Raw genomic sequence first — 13,537 nt, forward strand, 5'->3', positions numbered from 1 at the left:
GCTTAATTCCTGTAGTTTATCTTCCAGTTTTCTTCCTGTTTCTCAACCTCTTTGATATACTGAGGAACCTGTTGAAGGAATTATTTGTCTCTGGTACTGTGAGTGTGTAGGTGTGTGTTTATTTCTAGAGTTTCACTGGACACTTCTTCATGGTTTCCATCCATCTGATGAAATACATACTCACTTATCTAATGTAACTGTCTCTACTAGATCTTTCGACCTAGTAATTTCAATGTTTAGTCAAGACCCCCAGCAACACCTGCTTTTAAAAAGTTTATTTACTACGATTCTTATGAGCTATTCTTACTATTTTTGGCTGGCGGCTGCAGAGAAAACTACAGTGAAGCCAAAACTTCTCTTTCTAGGCTCCTCTGCTTTTCCCAATCGCCCAAACCTGGCTTTCATGTATACATATACATACATATATTTTAAAAAATAACATTTTTATTTATTTTTGAGAGACAGAGAGAGACAGAGCATGAGTGGGGGAGGAACAGAGAGAGAGGGAGACACAGAATCCAAAGCAGGCTCCAGACTCTGAGCTGTCAGCACAGAACCCGACGCGGGGCTCGAACTCACGGACCGTGAGATCATGACCTGAGCCAAAGTCAGACGCTTAACTGACTGAGCCACCTAGGCCCCCTGATATATTTAATTTAGTTACTTTCTTCCTACCTTCTTGCCTGGCGGTTATATCTTTCTCCCACCTTTTACAAAGGTGAAACAGTTCATGTGTCTCATCTCCTCCTGGAGGAACTTGTCTCCCCTTTCAATTCAGAACACTTGGATGTTTGCAAATTCTGCTTTCTGATAGACTCATGAAAAGTTATAATTGTGTAGATTGGCTGGATTTTTAAAAACATTATTTGCAGCTTTCTAAACCCAAGTGGAAGTGGAAATTTATTTATTTATATTTATTTATTTATTTATTTAAAATTTTAATTCCAGTGTAGTTACGATACAGTGTTATGTTAGTTTCAGGTATAGGGTATAACGATTCAACAATTCCATTTAGTACTCAGCGTTCATCAAGATAAGTGTTCTCTTAATCCCCTTCACCTATTTATATACCCTTTTAAGTCCCATCCAGTGGGGTAATTTCAAATATCTCCCTTCTAGATAATGCCACATGTATAGTGCAATATTTACCTGGCATTCCAGTTCTGCACCTTGAATATATAATGAAATTTCAGAATCAGCATAGATATAACTGACAACACTGATCTCCTTTCTTCCTTTCTTCCTCCCTCTCTCCCCTCTGTCTTGACTTTTTATTCTGTCTTCATCTTATTAATCATCCACGCTCAAAACCTAAACATTCTACATGTTTCAATAAATGGAATAAATTTTGAAATCTAGTGGAAACCATTTTAAATGTATTCTTTTTTATTTCTGCCAATGACTTAAAGAAGATTTTTACTACTTCCGAAATTACGGGCTGGAAGCCAGATAATGCAGTTGGCAAAGTGAAAAACTTAGTGTATTCTTCCATTCCATGTCACAATGTGCTTAAAACCAGGGACAGACATCCAACATACTTTTCAGTTTTGCTTAATGGAAAAAGTGTCCTTGGGGTACCTGGGTGGCTCAGTCAGTTAAGAGACTTCAGCTTAGGTCATGATCTCACAGTTCCTGGGTTTGAGCCCCATGTTGGGATCTGTGCTGACAGCTAAGAGCCTGGAGCCTGCTTCGGATTCTGTGGCTCCCCCCCCCCCTCTCTGCCCCTCCTCAGCTCAAGCTCTGTCTCTCTCTCTCAAAAAAAAAAAAAAAAAAAGATAATAAACAAATAAGCATTAAAAATAGTAAAAATATCCTTTTTTATGAAATAATTTCTTTTGAAATTGCTTTTCATTGCCTCTTTTAATGTTTGATCCTGGAACTGTAAGGTTATAGGTACAGGAAGCAAAATTGTAGGGGGGGGGTCACTAAGGATAGTAGTGAGTGGTACCTCTCCCATTTCAACCTTTGGATTCCTGGACCTGTGAATCCCGGCTCTGGAAGAACTGGTACCATATACTAGATGCTAAATGAGAGCATATATAGCCTTTATTTATGATCTTTATGAAAATGTCCAAGAAGAGAAAGACACTAAAAACAAACAAAATATTTTTTATTGTTAACTTCTTCAACTGGAGACAATATACGTCATTCTTAATTTTTTAAATTTAATGTGAAATTTAATGTAAATTTAATATGAACAATACAATTAATTGATAAACCAATTTTTTTGAAACACTCTTTTCATTGCCTCTTTTACATCTTTGTTCCTTAAACTGTAGATGATGGGATTCAGCATGGGAATCACAATCGTGTAAAATGTTGACACTATCATGTCATGGTCCAGAGCATAGCTGGTACTTGGTCTCACATACATGAAGAGGATGGTTCCATGATATATTGACACTCCAGTTAGGTGAGAGCCACATGTAGAAAAGACTTTCCGCCTCCCTGCAGCAGAATGAATCTTCAGAATGGCCAACAGAATGAAACCATAGGAGATCAGAACTGTCAGGATAGTGACGATCTCAATGGAGCCCACAAGGTAGAAGAGCAGGAGCTGGTTTGTGTGAGTGTCAGAACAAGAAATGGCGAGGAGAGGAGGGATGTCACAAAAGACATGTCTAATTTCATTGGATGCGCAGAAGGACAGGTTGAATGTGGCCACGGTGTGTACGGAAGCATGCAAAATGCCACCCACGTAGGAAGCAACGATGAGTGGCACATAGACTCTGGGTGACATGCTCACTGAGTACAGGAGAGGGTTGTAGATGGCGACATAGCGGTCATATGCCATTGCAGCCAAGATAAAGCATTCTGTGGTCCCAAAGGTAACAGCCAGAAACATCTGTGTTGCACATCCAAGGAATGAAATGCTTTTATTTTTTGACATGAAATCTACTAACATATTTGGAGTAATAACTGAGGAAAAACAAGCATCCACAGATGATAACACACTTAGAAAATAGTACATGGGATTGTGGAGCCGGGAATCCCCAATGACCAATGAAACTAAAACCAAATTCCCCATCATAGTAAAAAGGTAGATTGCTAGAAACAGGAAGAATAAGATTGTCTGCAGCTCAAGCTTATCTGTGAAGCCCTTCAGTACAAATATGGTGACTTCCGTGTGATTCTTCATGTCGATACCTCATGGAACAAACTTGAAGATATTAATACAATTGTAATTCATATTAATATGATAAAAGTGGCCATTCGTGTGACTCATGGAAAGTTAACTCTGTCCTCGTATTTATTTCTTGGCAATGAATAATAACCCATTAGTTGATGAGGAGACAGTGACACGATGGTGGATCAAAGGTTGAATGCACTCACTGTAGAATTAAATGGAAGATTGGAGATTTTACTCACAGGCTCAACTTAGGTCATTTCTAAAACTGAGGCCAAATGGGTGATTTACAACTGATTTCTATTAGCTGTTTTCCTATTAAAGCACAGTGCACTGCTATGTATGTTTTTCTTATAACATAAAAACAGAAGATAGTATATCAATGAACACAACATTGGAATTCACATCAGAATTCTAAATGTTTCAGCAAGTGTGTAAAATTATTTGCTATAATCTACTCACCTATAGCATTATGACATTAATATTTATCTCAAAACATTGGAACAAATATTGAAGAAAATGTGTTAATGAAATTAAATATTCAAATTAATTTAAAATAGAGAATATACTAAATTAGGTTAGTTTGACAGATTAACAGCCAATTGGATAGTAATATTTTAGAGGTTTAAATCTAAAAGCTTTCTAACTCCATTAGGTTATTTTGAACAGAACAAACCAAGACTGTTTTCATGAATATGGACCATGATTAGATATAAAATTCTATGACAACATATGTTTCATTCAATGTGTTTTTGAAATACATATTATTCTTTGGAAGATAAATATTTGGTCATTTGTATGGGTTTTGGAGGTCTACATTATTGATAATGTATGTTTTTCTATTCTTTCAGAATTCTATGTTGAAAATGAAAGAATTATAATAAAAAATAGGAAATCTGTTTTTTTTTTCTTTCAGTATATTACACTTGATTATATAATGTTGATTTGGGATTCAGTGAATGAATAACTAGGTAATTATTATATAAAAGTAACAAATTCAGAAAATCAGTAATTAAAAATGTAACAAAAAATCTTCGCACCTAGACATTACACTTAATATTTAAAAGAAGAAATAGTAGCAAGAAATGAAAGCTAGAAGATGTAGAAAAAAACTTTTCAGGCATAGTGTCATGGTTAATCAAACTAGGAGTCAAAGTATTAGCTGAACCTGAATTCAAAGTTCCATTATTTGCCCATAATATAACAATAGTTGGAGAATAGGTTTTATTCAAATTATTACACTTAATTTTTTTTTTAGATATTCACCCATAGGACATGTGAATCAGTCCTGAGGGCACATAATCTGCGGCAGATAATATTTGGTTAATTATTTAAATTCATAATGCAAGTCGAGCCCTAGTTTCAATACATTGACATGGGTACCATCAGTAAGAGAGCCATTTGACAACGAATCGTGATAGAAAAAGAGGAAAGTGAATCCCAGCAACCTTCTAGGAACGGTAAAGTCAGTATCACTTAGAATTGTCAATATTGGCAGAAAACATTTTCATAGATTATTGGAAAGATTAAATGCAGAGAAAACCAGAAAAACACATCTGAGACATCAAAAAAAAAGCAAATTTAAGGTGAATCCTATGTATTGGAAATAAAAGTTACAACAAAACAAATTAAGACGCTCAAACAAACCACTTATCCTAATTAACTGAATATTTTTGAGCTTCTTTAACATAATGAAATGCTTTTAAATATATCATTTCATTAAAAAAACAAAAAACAAAACAAAACAAAAAAAACAACCTTGGGGGCACTAGGGTGGCTCAGTCGGTTAAGCGTCTAACTTTGGCTTAGGTTATGATCTTACAGTTCATGGGTTCCAGCCCCGTGTCAGGCTCTGTGCTGACAGCTTGGAGACTAGAACCTGCTTTGGATTCTGTGTCTCCCTCTCTCTCTCTGCCCCTCCCCTGCTGGCATTTTCTCTCTCTCAAATATAAATGAACATTTAAAAAAGAAGTAGGAGGATGGCTCCCCTCCCCGCAAAAAACAAAAACAAAAAAAAAAACAAAAAACACCTTAATGAATTGACTGTGAAAACCTGAATACGTTTTTTTTCTTATGTTAGAAAAAAGGAAGAGTGCCTGGGTGGCTCAGCCCATTGAGCATCCAACTTTGGCTCAAATCATGATATGATTCCTAAGTTCAAACCCCTCATCAGGCTCTCTGCTGTCATTGCAGAGCCTGCATCAGATCCTCTGTCCTCCTCTCTCTGCCCCTCCGTGCTCACGCTGTCTCCCTCTCTCTCAAAAGCAAATAAACATTTAAAAATTTTTAAAAAGGAAAAAAACGCCATGGGGAAAAATATCATGAATATTTACCAAAGGGAGGTTCAGATAAGAGTTTATGTAGATGAGGTAAAAACAGAAAAAAAAAAAAAAAACAGACTTTCATAAATATGATGAAACCAATCTATGTTTTTTTTTTTTTTTCAACGTTTGTTTATTTTTGGGACAGAGAGAGACAGAGCATGAACGGGGGAGGGGCAGAGAGAGAGGGAGACACAGAATCGGAAACAGGCTCCAGGCTCTGAGCTGTCAGCACAGAGCCCGATGCGGGTTCGAACTCACGGACCGCAAGATCGTGACCTGGCTGAAGTCGGACGCTTAACCGACTGCGCCACCCAGGCGCCCCCCAATCTATGTTTTAATGCAGCAAAGAGTCACATGAAAAAGCTCAACCCCAATACAACTCGCGGCATCAGGTCAATGATATACCGGGTACAGGGACAATTACATAGATTTGGAATTTGGAAGTATGTTTTCTTCATTCAGCTCCATTAGTAAAAGTCATGTGTGATACCAGGCTTTCTCTCCAAAGCAACCCTTCTTCTTTTTTTTTTCTTTAAGTTATTTTATTTCATTTTCAGTATAGTTATGTTGTGTTATGTTAGTTTCAGGTGTAGGATACAGTGATTCAACTCCTCTTTCAAAGAGCAGTAAATCTAAGTGACAAAGTGGATACAATAATGTACAACCAGGCAGACTAACTAAGCATGTAAAACAATAAATATTTCAAGCCATTTTCTTTAAATATGTCCATTTTTTAATAATTTTAAGGTTTTCATATAATTAAATTTGCCGTCAATATACTATTTTTTTTAAATAGTAAATATATGAGCACAACACCAATGTTACAGCTACATCATTGAAAACCAACGGACCAGAGCCTTGAACTAGATATTTCATTCTTTAGCTACATGTAACACATTTTTTTCTGATTGCTAATATGTAGTTAAACATTTTTCCAGTAGATTAAATCCAATGATTTATATTATGATTCTGTTTTTCCCTCTGCACACAATTTATGTCTAGATTAGAGACTAGTTTTGTGAATTGCATGATCCATTAATAACAACAACAAAAACAAAAAATAAAAATGCACACACAGATCCCCATAATCCTATGTGTCACATTAGAGTGGGCTTAATTTTCTTTTTTGGGGGGGTAAATAAGATAATAAAAAATTACAATATTTAACACTTCATTTAAATATTATATAAAACTATCTTTCTGTTAGGTGAGTATAACTAAATCAATATTAGTACATATATCAGACCCAGACTTACGAAGAGAGACTGTATTCTTAAAGAATTTAATAATGTATGACCAACATTTATAATTAATTTAAAGTCACTTCCAAAAATATAACTTTCATAGAAGGCAGAATACTCCAAATATTTTGGGCTCACTACTGAAGCTCTAAATTCACAAAGGAGTAGAGAACAGAGAACTAACATTTATTGAGCTGTAGGAATGGACTTTTGCATACATTACTTTATTTCCCTTTTGTAATAACTCTCACAGATAACAAGTGCCACAGCCAAGATTCAGTCTCAAGTGTCCTTCAGAGAGCACCCACTTTTCACCTTTTTTCATTGCTTCTTATTATGCCATAGCTTCATTCTGCAATTGACTTCCCTCCCCAGGACCTCCATTGGAATAAAACAAAATGTGTTTTTTTAAATGTATTTAAATATTTTTAAGTCATCAAGACAAGAGAAACACTAGGAAATAAGTAGTCATCTGAAGTGGCCAGCAAAATAAAATGAAAGGAATTATTATTTGCCTTATTATATTAAAATATAATATAAAATATAATATAAAATATCATTTGCCTTATTATATTAAAATATAAGTGCCCAGAGAGTTGAATGAGTTAAATGTTTCCTTGCCCTCAATTGAAACATTTTATCGTGTTTCACTTTGAACTGGTCTGCCTTCTGACATCAAGAAAATGAAAATATAGATGTATTTGGAGACTTCTAATTGCTTTTACAAATTTAAATTCATTATTTTCCATTTCTTTTGTTTTATTCCAGGAAGTGTTGTTATCCAATTTTTAGACAGATCTGCATAAGTCCAGTTTGTGAAGAATGTATTCTATTCACCTGTACAATAGGCAACAAGTAAAAGCTTTAATATTAGGGATTTCATCACATATTTGACCTTGATATTTTAGGTTTCATTTCCTAAATATTCTGCAAATTATCTGAAAACTTCTCTTACCTACAGAACAGCAAAGGCAGGTTTAGGTACCTTATGAATGTAGTTCATTTAGATTGCTTATATCCACTTACTCAGCTGTTGATAAAACTCAGAGGAGATGCCCTAATGGGAATATGGTCCAATTATCTCCTGGTTCAAAATAGCAATACAAGGATTTACTCAATAATAAAGAAGTAAGTAGTCTGGAATAATGTACTGTATGTTAATATTATAGAAAATAAATAGTTGTTTGATCCCTGGTTTAAAATAATGACCTAAAGATATATACAGACACTAGATAAAAAGTCTTTAGAACTGAGACATGCTCTGACACTGGGTTAGAACTAACTTCTCTGAGAATCAATTCCCTCATCTGGGCAATATAAGCCATTTTTTTAAATTGTGACAGGTCAGTAAACATGGTAAACTAAAATGATGTAAAACTACAATATATCTCCTGCAGAATCTAGCAGATGGATTTATAGTCAATGAAAGGTATTACACTTTTACTCTGTACAGATCATAGGGTACATGGGTTTGATGAATACATTTAGAAGTGTGCCGTCTAAGCTTGCTGGAAGATTGATCATTATTCAGTAATAAGAAAAATCCAAAAACTCCCATAGAAATGTGGAGGAGACATTAAAAGTTTAAAGCTCTGTGGGGCTTGATAAATCATGTAATTTTGTGACTACTAAATGTTAACGTAGTGTTTATTCAAGTTAAATAAAAATATCTATTGATTGGTTGACTAACAGATGTTTGTCACGTATACACGTGCAGTTCACTCATACACAGACATACCCCTGGGACCAAAATAGAGACATTTAACAGTTTTATTTTTTTTTATTTTTCTTTAATTTTTTTAGGTGTCCCCCACTCCTACACAGGCTTAATCATGTTACAAAGGGTCCATAAAAAACTGGAATAGATCTCAGAAGTATGCCGTACATACTTGCTTTGGAAAAGACAGGGCTTCACTTAGAAGAAAAGCTGAGAATCATGTCAATTGAGTAAGGCAAATACACTAGGAAAGTAAGTTTCAACAAGGGAGGGGTCTTCTGGAAAATCCAGGACTTATAAAGGATTGCTAGAGCAATACACAAGTCTAAAGTGTAGAGTAATCCTTTACAAGGCAACATCTGCTGTGGCACTTAAAGTAGCTGTACAATAATATTTTAAGACCTTCATAAAAACATGAGTCATCTCTGAACACAAAGCTGGAAAAGCTACTTGATATATCTCCAACTTCACATGTGCCTCCTGATAGTCAAAATGCCCATCCTATTGACACATTGAATGAATCAAAGGATTATTATTGAACTCTTTATAATTACATTTAAATCGCAAAAGGGTAAAAATAACCAAATAATGTTCAAAAGTTACCAAAATCAGAGCATCGACGCAGGCCATAAGGAATCAAATGAACCACATCAAATACATCTTAATATAAAACAAACAAAAAAAAATTAAACGACTGATGACTCAAAAATATCAAAGGTATCAGAAATGAGAATGCAAGATATCAGAAGGATGAGGACATATGCTACAAAGAACTCAGAATAATAAACCAGAAAATGGAAATAAGGCAAAAATTCAGTAATCGAGAGTAATTTAATACGTCGAAATTTAATACAAGAGTGGATGGTCACTACTGAAAGCATAATTAAGAAAGAGAAGAGAAAGAGAGATGAAGAAAAATCAGTTTCAAGTAAATAATTAAGAGAATTAAGAATTTGATAGAAAATGACACATCTAAAAGTACTGAGACATAATTTAAAAAACAATAGAAATGTGACTCATACAAATATAAAATTGACATACAAAAATTTATAACTATCTGAATGAGTATATCAATAAAATGAGAGATACAGAATTTTTAATAAATAAGGGTTTATGACATTTATTTGGAAAAGTTACAATAAAATATTTAGTTTCCTTTCTAATTTTATTGAAAAAATGTACACATAGAAAAGTACATACATCTCAAGTGTATAGCTTGATGAATTTTTAAATTGAACATACCCTTATAAACAAGCCCAAGGAAAAGAACATTTCCAGAACCCAGGGAACCTCCTGTATTCTTCCAGTCACTCTCTCCCATGTAAAGATAACCATAGTATGAAACAGAGACTAATTTATGTAATAGCTAGTTTTTTTTCAAGGACAGAGTTATTGCATTTTAATAAAATACAGAAAATCTACCATTTATATGTGCCAGTTACATGAATTTGAATAGACACACACAACTGTGTAACAATAACCACATTATGGGCAATAGAAATATTCTATATTGTAGAATTGTGGAATTCCTTTGTTAATTTCTACAAAAATGCTTTTCTTAGTTTTAACTCGGGTTGCATTGAATATATAGATAATTTGCAATTACATTTAATTAATAGATCAGTATCTTCTTTATCCCTTTCTTTCTTTCATTCTTTTGTTCTTAAATTCAAATTCCATGACCGACATTCCCTATTAATTTAGTCTCCCCAGGTGTTGAGCTCAGGCACCTATGTATTTTAAACACATTTTTGAATAATTTATTTAAGTACATAGCCATGAACTAGTTTATAGATGAGTATACAAGATTTCCAAGACAAGACCCTGACCGACACAAAAAGTTTGACCTTTATCTCTGCCAGATCTCTCATATTTTGTTTATTACATAGAATATTAAATTTATCTATATAGTGTCCCATCTCTGTTTTCAATACTTCCTGTTTATGTATTCATATATTTTCTCCCTATTAAACTCTCAGTGAGCTTCATTATTTTCCATGCCACTTTAAAAGTTAAATAAATATAGTAATCTTTATTAAATGATTATGAAGTTTGTCATACCTTATTCTGAGACAAGTAAACAGGTTATGTTCTCAGGAAGAAAGAACTGGGTTTTAGAGAATTTAAGTCATAAACCCAATGGCGTATATTTATTTAGTATCTGAGCCAGGATTGTGTCCTGTAGCATTAGATTGTTTTCCAGCCCTATGTATTGCTCTGCCCTGAGGGCTATTTTATACCAGAGGCCAAAGTGTATTCGTGTGATCATTTTTTTTTTTAATTTTTTTTCAACGTTTATTTATTTTTGGGACAGAGAGAGACAGAGCATGAATGGGGGAGGGGCAGAGAGAGAGAGGGAGACACAGAATCGGAAACAGGCTCCAGGCTCCGAGCCATCAGCCCAGAGCCCGACGCGGGGCTCGAACTCACGGACCGCGAGATCGTGACCTGGCTGAAGTCGGACGCTTAACCGACTGTGCCACCCAGGCGCCCCCATGTGATCATTTTTATCATGTAGCTCATGGCTCCAGAGCCACTCATTTACTATGAAAGAAACACATGAAATTATCTGACTTTTCCGTCCCAGAAGATAATTACCCTATTTTCTCCTTGGAGCATCCCTGTGGACATCAAGAAGAGCTTGAAAGTCTGCTGTAAAACTCCAAACGATCAGTGAGCATAGGGTATGTTAACTGAATGAGCAGTTCATTTCCACAGGTAAGAGGAAAGTGTTTCTTATTACTTACAGAATTCTTCAGAAGTCATAACCTTGAATCTCAAACTAGATTCCGCATTATAATATTTAAATCTGAGATGGAAATTTCTAGTTAACTGAGAATTAAATTAAAATTGAACAAGGAAATTCCAGGGAACATTACAAGGATAATAGGAAAGACTCCTTGCATGTTTAGGTCAACAGATTTGGAAATTAGACATTTTATTTCACTTTCTTGATGGAATGTAACAGCTGGAATAAAGGTAGTTGAAATAAAGGGATGTATTACAAATTTAGGAAAATTATTAAATAGAGAGCAAATTAACTATCAACCAATCATCAGATACATGCCAGTTGAGGATCATAATTTGTTTTTCTAATGCAAACACATAAATGAATTTTAAATTTGATTTACTGGTTAGCTGCTTGCTGAAGAAGCCACTTCAGTTTTATTTTCTTTTTTTTAAGTCATGATCTGCTTAAACTTGACGGCTTTATAAAAGAATTCAAACACATGAGGATGTTATTTTGTATTGTTTCCAGAAGACAACCTTTCCAGAATTATGGCATATCAAAATGAATTGCAACATAGTCAACTGCCCATAGCTTATTTTTTAATCATTACAAAAGTTTATTTAACAAGGGGTTCAATATGAAAATGCACATAACCTGATTTTTATATTGTAGTAAAACAGGTGCTATGGAGAGGGGACATGTGGAAGCCATTTTGATTTCTTCTGATGAACACACACGTTGTTTATATTCGTTCCAAAGCTTCTAACATGATGATGCTATTTCCTCGTATACCACCATTCCAATACTGCTCTGTTGCCCACTAGTTGCCATTTGCACACTTCCATCTATCACAAAATTCATAAAGGGATTGAACCCCTGCAATAGTCCTTGGACATGTCTGCCATTTGATTTCAATGATAGTTTCTTGTCCATAATTTTTTTTTCAACTCGGGAGGGTGAGCTTTGTTCATGGTGTCTACTCGACCACCTCAAAGATGCCCCCAAATGGAATTCATGGTGTCCTTCATGCTCCCGCTAGACACAGCTGCAAGTGTGGGACAGAGAAACCTGGTCTTCAATCCTGTCTTTGCTTCTATCGGTATGACCACGACCCGGTTATAGGTCAAGCTGTTTCTCAGTTTTCTCATCTATAAAAGGATGCTAAATTATTTAGTTTGCAGGTTGCTATGCAGATGACATAAGATAATGTACACACAATTTTTAACCCTCAGTAGCCACTTAATATCATGTGGTTGCAGCTATCATTGCTGTCCTTCTCAAGGTTAGCATTTATGACATCGTTCTCATAGATGTGCCCTGTGTATGTTTTCTAACTGTATTACAGGTGAAGAATTGAAAAAATTAGCCTTCCAGATTGGTCTATTTTGTTAAAATTGAGAGTTTGTATTTTTGTCTATCTAATCTCTATCTCCTAAGATGAAATGAGCTAGATAAGGAAAAGAATTATTATGGACAAAATCATCAGGGGGGTGTAAGTAGACATACTATCATTTTACTGACATGACCAAAGTACAATGCAATGATAGCAATGAATTTCCAAGATGCCCGACACCATAGAGTATTGTGATGGTCAGAGAGGGCTGCCCTGTATGACAAGGGCTAATATCTAAATCTAACATCCTATATTGTACTCATTTGTGAATATTTTGAATTTAAATAATTTTCACACTGTATTTCTCGTTTAAATGCATCCCAGGGATACACATGTAGTTGGTCCCATTTTAACAACTGGATACACACGCACACACACACACACACACACACACACACAAGGAATTTCACACACATTTTACAAAATCTAGGACTAGTAACAGGTATGTAATTTTTATTATATTTTCAGATTTTTAATTTTTTTTTCAACGTTTATTTATTTTTGGGACAGAGAGAGAGACAGAGCATGAATGGGGGAGGGCCAGAGAGAGAGGGAGACACAGAATGGGAAACAGGCTCCAGGCTCTGAGCCATCAGCCCAGAGCCTGACACGGGGCTCGAACTCACGGACTGCGAGATCGTGACCTGGCTGAAGTCGGACGCTTAACCGACTGTGCCACCCAGGCGCCCCTATATTTTCAGGTTTTTAAATTTCTATATTCATTCATATTTGAAGATTTTCAGATGATGCAATATGAAGCAAGGTGGGAGAAAATTTAACAGAAAACAACTGGAAATTAACCCAATAATTGGCATAATTTGTTTAACATGAAAAATTTAACCAACAACTTAATAAAATAATTTCTTTATTTACGCAGGATAATGTATCCTCTGGGACACAACTTCTTCATCACTGCCTTTTCCTTCACTGACAAGGATTTTAACATGTCCTTCTAAGAAACAAACATGAGAATACATAAAGTGGGTTCTATTTTCAAAAATATC

The 13,537-nt window shown here is 34.9% G+C and overlaps 1 protein-coding gene and 1 pseudogene across 1 annotated transcript; both read right to left on the reverse strand.

Annotated features, from left to right (window-relative positions):
- Positions 1 to 2,206: 2,206 nt before the first annotated feature.
- LOC124506384 (olfactory receptor 5T2-like) lies at positions 2,207 to 3,187 on the reverse strand. Its single transcript, XM_047072433.1, has one exon. The coding sequence runs from the start codon at positions 3,137 to 3,139 to the stop codon at positions 2,207 to 2,209; it is 933 nt and encodes a 310-aa protein (XP_046928389.1). The 5' UTR covers positions 3,140 to 3,187.
- An 8,695-nt stretch (positions 3,188 to 11,882) lies between these two features.
- LOC124505690 (small nuclear ribonucleoprotein G-like) lies at positions 11,883 to 12,111 on the reverse strand (annotated as a pseudogene).
- Between the last annotated feature and the right edge of the window lie 1,426 nt (positions 12,112 to 13,537).

Source organism: Lynx rufus, unplaced genomic scaffold, assembly GCF_022079265.1.
Source record: "Lynx rufus isolate CCGP_SWC_20201006 ecotype Redwood Valley unplaced genomic scaffold, mLynRuf1.p SCAF_9, whole genome shotgun sequence".
Taxonomy (NCBI): domain Eukaryota; kingdom Metazoa; phylum Chordata; class Mammalia; order Carnivora; family Felidae; genus Lynx; species Lynx rufus.

Bases quoted from the DNA above. Each gene is read 5' to 3' on its own strand.
- LOC124506384 (XM_047072433.1), bottom strand. From the start codon at position 3,139: ATGAAGAATCACACGGAAGTCACCATATTTGTACTGAAGGGCTTCACA.